The 14,048-nt window shown below is 35.4% G+C and overlaps 1 protein-coding gene across 1 annotated transcript; it reads left to right on the plus strand.

The window, feature by feature from the left end:
• Window positions 1-9,089: 9,089 nt before the first annotated feature.
• On the plus strand, window positions 9,090-13,136 carry bloc1s5 (biogenesis of lysosomal organelles complex-1, subunit 5, muted). Its single transcript, XM_051883018.1, has 5 exons — window positions 9,090-9,322; window positions 9,945-10,027; window positions 10,176-10,305; window positions 11,615-11,673; window positions 12,793-13,136. Exons 1-5 carry the CDS (start codon window positions 9,301-9,303, stop codon window positions 12,964-12,966), a joined length of 468 nt encoding a protein of 155 aa, XP_051738978.1. The 5' UTR covers window positions 9,090-9,300; the 3' UTR covers window positions 12,967-13,136.
• Window positions 13,137-14,048: the final 912 nt, after the last annotated feature.

Consider the following 14,048-nt stretch of genomic DNA (forward strand, 5'->3'; position numbering starts at 1 on the left):
CTTATTTCCCTCCTTTTTTTTCAGACTAGTGGAAGAAAAACATCCAAAATACACATTTAAGTGTTTGTTTTGTTACACTATCTTTTTGAGTCTGAAGATTTCAATTACAACACGTCTTTTAAGGCCATTTTTCTCAAAAATGTTTTTTTTTCCTCCTGCCCAGAGTCAGAAATCTCCACTTCAGTAGTACTTACATACACCAAATTTTCCAGTTTTATTCCTATCTATATTCTGAAGGTTTTTACAGAGGGGTTTGTTAATATATCTTTCACCTAATACATATATACACTATTGTGCAAAAGTCTTAGGCACGTCAGTATTTTCACCCCCAAAAACGGTTTTAAGCCAGTTATTTATATCTTTTGCTGTAGTGTCAGTAGGAAACATCAGTTTACATTTCCAAACATTCATTTTGCCATTACTTTTAATAATCCAGTGAGATTTTTGAATACACAAGGAGTCTGACAACAGCCGGTGCTGTTGTCAGCCGATCTGATCTCACTATCATCGAATCGGTCTATGATTACATGAAGAAACAGATGAAACTGAGACAGACTAAATCCAGAAGAACTGTGGCCGTGTCTCCAAGACGCTTGAAGAAACCAACCTGCAAAGATACAGTACTGTGAAGAGTTTTAGGCACTTGTGTAAAAATGCTGTAAAGTGAGGATGCTTTCAAAAATAGTGTCATAAATAGATCAATTAACTTCTATTAACTAAATAAAATCAATATTTGGTGTGACCACCTTTTGCATGGTGTGACCAGCTTTTGTCCAGGTACACTTGGGCATCATTTTTCAGGTGGCTTTGCAGGAAGGTTTCTTCAAGCATCTTGGAGACACGGCCACAGTTCTTCTGGATTTAGTTTGTTTCAGTTTCATCTGTTTCTTCATGTAATCACAGACAGATTCGATGATGGTGAGATCAGATCTCCGTGTGGAGCACCAGCTGTTGTCAGGCTCCATGTGTATTCAAAAAACTCTGGATTAATGGCAAAATTAATGTTTGGAAATGTGAACTGATACTGACACACTACAGCAAAAACCTTTTTGGTGGGGTGAAAATACTGACGTACCTAAGACTTTTGCACAGTACTGTATTTTGGTTGACAGTATTTCCTGATTTATGGAGTGATTAAAAAGAAATCTGTAAAAAAAACATTAACTCTATGTCTAGAAAAAATAAAACAGGAATTTTTAACCTGGCTTAATCCAATGTTCATATTTCTGTACTGGACATTTATGCAAATTAATGCAATTAGAAAACACATCATTTGCATATTTAAACATAACATTTCAGAAAACTGTGATTAATCAATTGAGAAAGTATGTCTTGCTGTAGTATCTTGCCTTAAAGACTTGGCTACAAAAAAGCTACTGAACATTTCCAAAAGGGGGGAAAGGATACATTTCATTTGCAGTTTTTCTCAACTGAAACTAGAGTCAGTGTTGTCAAAACCATTAACACGGCCATCACATTTGGTTTATTCCACATTTCTCATAATTTAATACAAATGACATATATCATTTTGTCATAACACTACACACTAATTTCTCCAATTTAAGGTTAAAACATTAGCACAGACATCTAAAGTAAAGCTGTATTTTCAAATGCTCATGGCATGTTGTCAGATGTCATCATATTGAGCTCTGCTGGGTTTGTAATACACACAGTATAGGAAATGCAATTTACATTGTTCATACAACTATCATGACTTTGCTATGTGTAGAAAGGGTTCTCAGTAAAAAACCCAGAGCAAACAAATAATGAGGACCCTGGAGAAGGGGTTGAGGAAAGATCAAGAGGAGATGATGTAAGAAGGGGAAAGCAGAGAGGAGGAGGAGAATAGAACATCATATGAGATGAGAGCCACTCAAATTGATCATGATATTTATCACGATCTCTCGCTGAAAGACGCATAGACAGTGAATAACTAGTTACTTAATGTGAACAGTTGATCATTCAGAATTTATTGATTCTCACTAATTATTTTTATTTTAAAATTTTAGAAAGGACAATTACTTTTAAATTGTCCTTTCTAAAACAGCCTATTGCTTACTGTATGTTGCTTATGTAAGTCTTCTAGTTTCCAGTCAGAGGCAACACAGCATAACAAATAAAATATTCCATCTTTTTTAGTATTATTTTGATTGTTTTTATTTTATAATTGTGTATTTTTATGGTTTAATTAATTAATTCATCTACTCATCTACAACCCCCTACAGTTCCTTCACAAACCTCAGTTTGGGAAACCCTGACATAATGTAATGTTTAATGCACTTCATTTTGTTGATGACAAATTTTCAACAGAATTTTATTTTTGCTTCGTAATTTTATATTGCTATAGTACAAGATTATCCTATTCAAATCTATGTGATAAACAAGTTGAAGCTAAAAGGTCAAAAGTTATTTAAAAGTCATCGAAAAGTAGTCAGATTACCTAAAATGTATAATGTAATAGATTACGATACTAACTACAGTTTTCATCATGTAATTTGTTTTCAGTAATGGACTACAATGTGTAAGTAATCTACCCAGTACTGTATGCCAGTACAGTCAAAGACACTGGTCGATGAAGACCCAATATCACCACATCTGTGCTGCAATGTGCTGTAAGGGCCATTTAGTGAGATGCCTATTTTTACCACACCAAACCACTTTTACAAAGTAACTGTTATCCAAGCAATGGAAAAGGCCTGCAATGAGGCACATGCTTTTATTATGTGCTACCTGAAAAGAATACAGTATTTTAGCTAAGTTAAGACCATCATTTGGATAAAAATTAAGTTAATCAAGAACACAAGCACTGTCAGAAAAAAAGGTACAGTGGTTGTCACTGAGGCAGTACCCTAAGGTACAAAAGTGAAAAGGTACATCTTTGTACCTTCTTACCCCTAAATGGTGCATATTAGTACTTTAAAAGTACATATTAGTACCTTTTTACCTTTGTGCCTTATTGTACTGCCCCAGTGACAAGCACCGTACCTTTTTTTCTGACAGTGTGTTGACCCCGAAAGCAAGCTGTCACAATGGAAACTTGCCATTAAACAGCCAAAAGTATATGGAGTTACATTGACATTTGGCAGATGCTTCTATCTAAAGTGACTTACCCTAACAATGGGAAAATTAACCTATGACATTGCTATTGTCATGCGCTACTGTTTGAGCTACAAGAATGATTTGTGTATGTTTGAAACCAGCATACAAAACCACTGCTGGAGAAAACAAGTACATTTGTTTAATTGGACTTGTGAATCAAATCCACATCACTGTAGCCTTGTGACAACTAGCCCCAGTGCCACTGTATATAATCACTACCGTTCAAAAGTTTGGGGTCATTTTTTAAATTAATTATTTTATTTAGCACTTTAAGACATTTAGAATGATAAAAGATTTCTATACCAAATACTGTAAATGCTGTTTTTTAAACGTCTCATTTATCAAAGAACCCTGGAAAAAAAGTATCATTGTTTGGAGAAAAATACTAAGCAGCCCCTGTCAGCAACACAGCGTCGGCCCAGATCTGGCCCACATCTGGTCCGCAGGTAATCCACATGTACAAGATGTGGGCTGGATCTGGGCCACACTATGTTGTTTTCTGGGACTGTTTTCAACATTGATAATAATAAGAAGTTTCTTGAACACAGAATTACCTTATTAGAATGATTTCTGAAGGATCATGTGACACTGAAGACTGGAGTAATGATGCTGAAAATTCAGCTTTATCACAGAAATAAATAACATTTTAAAATATATTAAAACAGAAAACAGTTATTTTGAAATGTTTCACTCTATTTTGATCAAATAAATGCAGCCTTGAGAGACTTCTTTCAAAAACATTTAATATTATTTATTTTCATACTAAAGAACCATTTTAAATGAAACCTTTACTTAGAAACACACCTTTCTGCATCACTGAGCAAACAAAATATCTTTTCATTAGTTAAGGTTTCATTTATTAAAGTTATGCCAGTTTTGAGTGTATCTTTTTCCTGTAAAAGCTTATTATTAAACCTTATGTTTTATTAGTGAGACACTCAACTAAACATTGACGATTAATTTCATTGTGATGACTTTTCCTAATCCTAAATAAACAAGATTTTAAACGTGTTTATCCATCTAACATCCACCAATGAATAATGTTAACTATAGGGTCTATGGGACCCAAAACATGTCAGTCTCTGCAATTGTAAATGTACAGATCACGTATGTGCGCTGATGCTGGTTGCATAAAGCTCAGCATTAGCTGCAATAGAGATGATGATGCTGAAAGACATATTCTCATTACAGCAATAACAGTCCTGTCTGCAGACTACTCTCACTCTCAACATACTGAATGCTAAATATAGCTACTATTTATAGTCTCATAAAAAAGAGAACAGCAGATGCCCAATGATCTTGTTTCTGTCAACTCTTCTCTTTTTGCTCCTAAATATCTAAATGTTCTTTTCTTTTTTTAAGGAAACACAATAAAATAAGTTAATGCTTTACTAAAATGAAATCATATTATGAATATGTCAATATTACTGAAATCATTTTAAATAAAAGGCAGTAAGGAGTGTAATGAGAGTGGATTGTATATCAGGAGCTGAATCAGTAATGCTGCATTTGAACACATGAAATACGTTTTTTCATTTGTGTGAACCTTCAGATACTTAAATACACATTTAATGTAGAGTTCATTTTTAATAAATATGCCCATTCATGTGGCTTCATCATTTACTTTTAATAGAAATTAAAAATCAGATGTTTAATAACATTCTACAATAACCTATGTTCATATGAACTTAAATATGTGTTGTATTGTAGTGTACGTTTATTTTTCCTCATTGTCATCACTGTTCAGTCATTTATCTCTCAGATCACAACTAAAGTATGCCAGAAAATCATAGCTAAAGTAATACTTTGTCTCCATCTAGTGCCAGTGTAATTTGTGATTTTTAAAAAAGGAAAGCTCAAATATAAGTACCAATATAAAGAAACAAATGTGCCAAAAGTTTTTTTTAAAGGAGGTAGATAAAAGCTTGCATGGGATGTGAGGCTGTTAATACAGGAACTTACTTAAAGGCACAATATGTAAGATTTTTGCAGTAAAATATCCAAAAACTACTAGGCCAGTGTTATATATTTTATTCAGTTCAGTACTTGCAATATCTAAAAAATTGTTTCAAACTATTTGTAAATTGTGAGAAAATCACGATTTTGACCAAGGATACGGGACATGTCCGGGAGTCGCCTATCAATGGCGTCATATCCGCTTTACCCTTGGTTTCTCGGTTTCCGGTTTCCAGATGCTTTAATATATTACATGTTTTATTATTGTTATATAGCTCAACACATTTAATATTGTTTAAATCTAGTTTTCTTGATTTTTTAATATTGTTTAAATCTAGTTTTCTTGATTTTCCGAGAGTACCGTTTACCATGCCTCAGAGAAAAACACTATTTTGTCAAGTAGCTAAGCATTTTCTCCATCATACAATACGTTTTAAAATTAATAACATGCCATTTATCAACACAAGCCACCCAGCATTTATTAATATGATATTCTAAAATCAGTCTAGCTTACTGCAGTGTGCGACAAGTGTCTCATAGAAGATGCCGAGCAAACGCACAGAGGCTGAATCCCAAATGGCACACTTCATAGCACTTTTGGTCTTTCGGTCCGTTAAGGCCACGAGACCGTAGGGTTTCCCATTCATCATTTTAGGGCTGCGTCCGAAAACTGAAAAATGCTGCCTTCGGAGGACACATTTCAAGGTATAAAGGCATCAGGCACGTCAGAATCCGATGTTAGCTTCACTTCCTGTCTCCTGAGATACCTTCATCTGATCATTTTTGAAGGCAGCATAGATGTATCCTTCGCTGCCTTTGATATCCCACAATCCTGTGCTTTACATTCTGTGACAGTTGAACTAGAAAAATAAAGATGTTGCGTTGCGTTTTGCGTTTGCTGGTCAGTTTGTGTGTAAATGTACATTTTTGACCAACATTTTCCACTTTTGATGTCATTTCTAGCGAGAAATTACTGCTGTAGTAATTAAATATTTGTTTAGTTCTCACCAAAGCTTGCGCTATTTTGTGGTAGATCATTGTTACGCTCCCTCAGAAGTTTGGCCAAAATCAGTTTTGTGAGGTGCCTTCATGCACAAACGCTGCCTTATAAGTCATTGCCTGATAGGGCAGCGAGGCAACAAGTCAGCTGCCTAGGTTTTCGGATGCAGCCTCTGTTTCAGAAGGGTGCTCGCGAGCTCCCCCTTTGCGGCCGCTATGCGGCCCTCGATGCGCACTTCAGCTGAGCCCGCAAGTTCGCGAGCAACGCAGAGGACTTTACCCGGCAGTCAAAGCGGCATTACGTCACGAAAATGCAGACTCAGAGGAAGACCGTGGGGGTTTAGGGTGCCATTTGGGATCCAGCCAGAGTAATGTTATAACATCATTTTCAGCACAGTCAAATGTATCTAATATGATAAACAGCGCTGTGTTACCTCATACGCTTGACCAGAAGAAGCGAAAGCGGCGTCTGCGGCACAATAAAAGTTCCGCTGCTCGCAAGACGTGTGTCACGTTTGTCTCTCATTAGCAATCAGCAGCCTCGTTCTGCTCCCACAGCACTCGCCCTGCTCTGCTTCTACAGTAACGTTAATAACCTCATCCATGAACATGACTTCTGCCCGAGTCCCGTCCCAATTCTTTTCCACTGGCTGTGAGGTGAAGACGACATCTCCCAAGATTCCGCGCTCAAACTCTGCGTCATCAAGCTACGCCTTTGTTTTGAAAAGGCGACCTCTAGCGGTGAAATGTACATATTTTAGTTTTAAATAGCTTTTCTTATACCAATCAAAAAACCACTTGCATATTAAATGATAATTTTGGTGAGATTTAATTATGCTGGTATATAACAGGCATTTAGTGCTGGGTAGTAACTTATTATATCTAATCTGGATTACATAATCAGATTCCAAAAATGCAATACTTGTACTTAGATTATATGATGCTTTAAAATACTCATAATCAGACTACAGTTACTTTTACTTTTTATTGATTACTCACAATGGCAGTAAATTATATTTATTCTCCCTAATTATAATTTTTCTATAAAAACAAAAAAACAAAAACATATTGCTTATATTTGTTCAGGTTTGTGGAATTGCACACACAGCCCGGCCACTCGTCAGGTGACTATAATTACCTAGAAAATTGAGAGGCCACACAGCATAAACAAATAAAATATTTCATATTTTTGTTAGTTTGTGTTTTATTTTGATTGCTTTGATTGCTTAGTTCTTTTCCAAACCCATTTGGAAAACCCTGACATAATATAATTTTTAATGAACTTCATGTTGTTGATAACAAAAAAAATTTAAAAAAATAAATAAATCTTTCTCTTTGTTTTTTTAACAATATGGTACAAGACTACTGAATACTATTCAAATCAGTGTTATAAAGTAGTTAGGTAAAAAAAAAAAAAGTAATCTAAAAGTAATCAAAAAGTAGTCCGATTACATTACCTAAAATGTGTAATGTAATAAATTACGTTACTACACTGTAAAAAAAGAATTGTTGGTTTAACTTAAAAAAGTAAGTTATCTGGTTGCCTTGAAATTTTGAGTTAATTGAAATTAAAAATGAGTTAATACAATGAAGACGATTGGTTTAACCAACAGAAACTGTAATTTGCATTCAGTAATAGACTACAGTTTGTAAGCAATGTTAATGCAGGCATTTAGGCAAATTAAAACAAGACAAAATAAAATAAAATAATCAAATAAATAGGTTGCAGTGATACTATTCTTTACTTTATCTTAAAGTTTCTTTCTTAAGTTAACTCTGCAAGCACACTATACAGTTTCAAAGAACTGTAGGTCATGTTGAACATTTGATGTGCAGATTGAATGAATAACAGTAAGTATATTCAGCGCTCACTTTCATGGACACACAGCTGCTAAATTTCACAAACTACAGTCTCTAAAACAACTGAATAACACCAGTACCCTAGTGATCCATAAAAATGATACTGGGCTTGACCAGGCTGGAATTTATGGCTGGGCTGCCACTGCAAAATCACTTGTATCCAAAGCAGTAGCACAGAGAGACATAGTGTAAGGCGCTAACCTGGAAAAAGTAATATGTTCTGATGAATTATCCCACACCCTCTTTTGTAAAACAGAAAGTAGTCCAGACTGATTGATCACAGGCCAGTACTGCAGGGAGAAATCAGATACTTCATCAGGGAATTGGAGGAAGGCCTGGTTTTATTATATAACCTTTTATTCTGACACTTAATGAATAAATAAAATGCTGTTATAAAGTTTATGACTGCGTCAGAATCTCCATACTTTCCGAGTATGTATTGAATTCAGTGAACTTCTCAACTTTTGTGCCTTCTGCCAAACCATAATGTCTGTTGGCAACTGTTACAGGCCTACATCAACAAATCTTCAAAGGACATTCAGTCTCAGGTGTTTAAAATCTGTCAGGTCAAATTTTCTCTTCAAACCAAAAGGTATTGTTCTATAACACAAAAGGCTAAGCGAATGAAATGATACAGTTACAAATAACCTGATGTCAAATTTTGTACAGATTTTTTTTTTTTTTTTTTTTTTTGGAGAATAGTTAGCATAATAATAAAGCTAGCTTAATAAAATTTGTAAAGTCATTAATAATACCCAGCCATCACTGCAGACGCCCTTCCATCTCCAGGGGGCAGCAGAGAGGCAGGATCTTGGTTATATTGGGAACCTCAGTGGTAGAAATATGGGCATATAGTCAAATTCAAATATACAGCTACTACTAGTAATACTGGCATTAATTAATTAATGATTCATATTAGAAATGTTTTTTACTAATATTGTATATTAAAGAAATATACAATATACAAGGGAGGTAAATAATTTACTCACCCTCACGTGGTTCCTGTTGTTGTTTTCCATACAATAAAGTAAATAAGGTTCAGTGTTTTGTCCTCGGTTTTGCAGAAGTCTAAATTTCATGTGACTTCAAACGGGCTGTTGCCCGTGAAGTTTTTCTGTAACTTTGTCCTGTAGGGACTTTTGTTTTATATAGCAACTTTTATTTTGAAGTTCGCTTTAGGACTTTTATTTTGCAGTTATTTTCTGTTATTGTTTGCACGTGACTCTTGGAAGTATGTGAAACCCACTTTTGTTTGTATCATTTTGCAAAGAAACATTTCACTCTACTCATTGACATTCCTCAAACATCAGACTTTGTGAACAGGATACATTTGACAGAATATTAAATATCATCGTGTAAGGCTGTCAGAGTAACCAGCATCTCGTGATGATGGAGAAGATAGTTAAGGGTGAGTTATGTTGATTATGTGCATTATAACGCATTTTAAACATCGTTCTTTGCAGTAAATACAGATAAAAAGATTCGAGAATCGAATGTGTATTGATATTTAGACTAGAATATTTCAGTTTTTGTCCATGGCTCTGACTCAAAGCGTAGTGAGCTTCCTACATAGACATACCGTATATCGACTGTACTTGACACTTAAATGAAGTCGCTGAACAAATGAACTTCACATCAAAACTCACAAAAATCATGTTTATTATTTATTATATTAATAATATTTATACTTAATTATAATTATTAATTTGTAGTTTAGCTATAATATAATTCATATATTAATCCATAATGAATATTAATGGTTAATAAGTATAATTATAATGATCACGTACATGTTTAATCATTATGAAATCCAGTCATGCTTATGAATGTTATTCAATAGAATTATTGTCATCTTTAAAGCATTAAAGACACATTCGTCATAGTAAAAACGTTTAGATATGACATAAAATAAATCTTTAAATGAAGGTAGATTAAAACACATTAGACGTCTTGATTAATTTGTTTAATTTATTTATTTATTTTTTTAATTGTGATATTTATTTAATGTCACAGCATTTGTTTCTTTACAGATGTTGGTGATATTCAGTCCAGACTCATTGATCACAGGCCGGTCCTGCAGGGTGAAATCAGATACTTCATCAGGGAGTTTGAGGCAGGCCTGGTTTTATTAAATTACATTGTATTACCTTTTATTCTGATACTTGCTTTTAAAATGAATTAATAAAACATATGGCTGCTTCCAAATGACCTGTGACATACTGACAACCAAATTTACACTACAAATGTTTGTGTTCCCTCAGGAGAAGCGTGCTTTCAGAGAATGCCGTCTGCTTGAAAAGCTGAATAAGATGACGTCTGACACAAATGAGCATGATCTGCCACAGTGCACTGAGAGCATGCATGAGAAACTGTGTGACGCTCTCACACGACGTAAGTTTCATTATTTATAATAAAGAGTGAGATGAAGTGTCAGACAGAACAGGAAGAGAAAAGGGACACTGAAATAGTGTGTTTGTGTAATAATCTACAGGGGTTGTACAATGAAACTGAAACACCTGGTTTTAGACCACAGTAATTAATTAATATGGTGCAGGGCCTACTTTTGCAGCCAATACAGCATCAATTTATCTTGGGAATGACAGATACATGTCCTGCACAGCGGTCAGAGGGATTTTTGAACCATTCCTCTTCCAGAACAGTGGCCAGGTCACTATGTGATGCTGGTAGAGGAAAACGTTTTTCTGAATTGCTCCTCCAAAATACCCCAAAGTGACTCAAAAATATTTAGATCTGGTGACTGTGGAGGCCATGGGAGATGTTCATCTTCACCTTCATGTTCATCAAACCATCCTGTCTCCAGTCTTGCTGTATGTATTGGTGCTTTATCCTGATACATGGCCACACCTTCAGGGTACAATCAATGTTTGAACCATTAGGTGCAAATGGTCCTCCAGAATAGTTTGATAGTCCTTGGCAGTGACCCGCTCATCAAGCACAGTAGGGAATGCCATGACATTGAGCCCAAACCATCACTGATCCACCCCCATACTTCACTCTGGACCGCAACAGGCAGCTATAGCCAAATGCTGGTTTCATTGGTGCCAACAGTGCAAATCATCTTGGGCTGTGGACAATAAGAAACATGCATTTGTTTCTTATTGTCCACAGCCCAAGATGATTTGCACTGTTGGCACCAATGAAACCAACATTTGGCTATAGCTGCCCGACCATGAACATTGACTCTGTAGAGCTGCTAACAAACAGTTTTGGTGGAAACAGGAGATTTGAGGTGTGCATATAATTTGCAGTAAGTTTGGCAGCTGTGGTTTTGCTTTATTTGTATACAATCCAGGTTAGTACCTGGACATTCCTTTCAGACAGCTTCATCTTGCGTCGACAGTTACTCCTGTTGGATGTGGTTCGTCTTTCGTGGTAATATGCCGACATTACCCTGGATACTATGGCTTTCAAGGTGAGAAAAAGTAATGCAATATTGTAATGCATTACTTTTAAAAGTTAACTTTCCCGAACACTGTTGGCCGGTGTTTCAGTTTCATTTTCCAACCCCTGTATTTGTCTCTAACTCTGTCTGCTGTTAAACAGGTTTTTACCATTTTTTAGATCTGTATTATTTATTGACATGGTCAGGAAATTCATTATGAATGTGTTTTTGTTGAAATAATTAGTGTATTGATGGTAATAATTGACATTGTGTTGACATTTGGTTTTCTATTTGCAGTTGAAGCAGCTAATCATATGGCGCAGAGGATCCAGCAGAGGGAGCTAGAGGCTGAACAGGTACATGAGGAAAATAGAACTGCATCATTATATAGTGCACAACCTGAACTTTGCAGAAAGGTAGATCTACTAATTAGCATTAATATCAATTATTCCTCAAGTAAAGCAGCATAAACATCCTCTTTATGTATCTGTCCTCAGCCTAAGAAAAAGCGCCACTCTTCGCCACAATGGTAACCCAGTGTAATTGAAACTGTTCTAAAACCCAACATAACTGAACATTATACACTATCAAGTCTCCTGCTTCTCATCTCAAAAAAGAAAAAAGATTTTAAAAAAATTCAACATTTTACTCTCTTAATCTATGTGGTTTTTATAATATACAATCTTTTTACTTTGTATGAATGTTTTTGTCTTTGGGAAAATATTTTTGATTATTATTAATAATATACTAATATAATTCGAGTAAAATGAATAAATTTGACTGTAACAAACTAGAATATATGTATTTTTAAGTTGATACAAAGTATCTGGGGTTTTTTTTTTGTTGTTTTTTTTTAGTGTAGATTGCACATTTTAGAGAATTACATTAAATAAGATGAGGAGAGAAACACAATTTTGTAGATCGCAAATTAAAAACAAAATGTCTTAAATTAATTTAACATTTTTTTTTTTTTTTCATATTGGCGAACAGTGCGCATCTGGAGTGTCTAAGCTGGAGGAAATAATCCATTATTTATCGGCTTTAATGTGTTGGCCTAATTTTCTTATCTGGCCGATAACCATAATAGCATTAAAAATGAACATATATCCACCAATATCGATATGGTGGCCGATATATCGTGCATCCCTAGTAACTATGAGATCAAATGAGACGTGGGAACAAAGGGCACAGGAACAGAAACACAGCTAAAAGTCCATAAAAGAACGTAAGAAGAACATAAACCTGACAGATGCCATTTGCAGACTACATATTGAAATATTTATCTTTGTCTGAAGCATACTGTTTCACTAACTATTTTTAAAAATGGAAGGCATTGTACACTATGTAGTATGCAGTAGCTAGTAGTCTATTGTAAACATAGTGACTATATTTGTAATGGTAAAATTGCAGACAAATTCTTGTGACAGTTGATGATAAGTAACTGGCACTTTGTGTGTTGATGTGTGTGTGATTAGAGCACACATCTGCAGTTGTGTGTGGAGAGGCGGAAGCAGGACTGGGAGGAGTTCCTGAAGGAGCAGTCTCGTCTGAAGGGGGAGGTGGATGAGGAGCACGCTAAAGCTGTAGGGCGACTCAGCGCTCAGTACGATGAAATGAAGAAAGACCTGGCCAAGCACAGCAGCTTCTGAACCTTCAACCTGTGTGTGACTGTTAATGTACTCAATGTGTTTTTACTGATGACATGTCAGTGTGTAGTCCAATTATTTCCTTTTTTCCATTTTGTTGATACTGTTGATGCTGTTGATGATGACATTAAATAAATATTTTATACAAAAATAAAAAATTCTGTCATCATCTACTCACTTGCATGTCGTTGCAACCCTTGTGAAAAAGTAGTACACTTCAACTTACTTTAAAAGAAAAGAGCTCTTATCACAGAAGTAATAGACTTTAAAAGAGTATACTTAAGTGCTAACTTAAGTTGCTGGGCAGGGGAAGGTTTTTACTGAAAAAAAAACTTAAAATTCTCCTTGTATTCAATGGGAAAAAGAAAATTGAATTGGCTTGGAATGACATAACAGTAAGTGTATAATTTCATAACATTCCTTTTGGGCTGAATTATTCCTCTATGGCCTTGTTGATTTTACAGAAGGTTTCCATCTAATATTATATTTACTTATTAGGGGTTCAAGCACGTAGCACTGAAACCCTAATGTAATTGTTAAATTTTCCAAGGATCAGCATTCTCCCCTAAAAGTGATCGGGCAGACCAAACGTAAGTCTTAGAGACTTGAAACTTTTGAGTGCTGGTAGTACTCACACTGTCTACAACGTCACCAAGGCTCGCCCGATCGGCCTGACGGGCCTACAGCGGTCAAAAGTATGAAATGGCTCATAACTCCTAAACCGTTAGGTGTTGGCTCAAGTGTCTTAAATCATTGGAATCCTTGGCTCAAGACAGACAAGATGCATGGAATTTTCAGGTATTTTGGATTTTTTGAAAAACCTACTTGGTAACTAGTCATAGGTTTTTGACCCGATCGGAACCAAATCAGTGCAGCAAGATACTCTGGAGTCTGATTGTCAATAGTTAGCAAAAAAAAAAAAAAAAGTTGAATTCCGATTCACCGTCCCTAAGGGCCGCCAAAAAGTTGGTGGAGCCACTTGTACTAAAATGGCTATAACTCATGAAAGGAATGAGATATTTTCACCAAACTCAGCACACCTAAGAGTTCATTCTGTGGTTGCGCAAAAAAGGGTGTGGCGACTG

Source organism: Ctenopharyngodon idella, chromosome 23 (genome assembly GCF_019924925.1).
Source record: "Ctenopharyngodon idella isolate HZGC_01 chromosome 23, HZGC01, whole genome shotgun sequence".
In the NCBI taxonomy this organism is placed as follows: domain Eukaryota; kingdom Metazoa; phylum Chordata; class Actinopteri; order Cypriniformes; family Xenocyprididae; genus Ctenopharyngodon; species Ctenopharyngodon idella.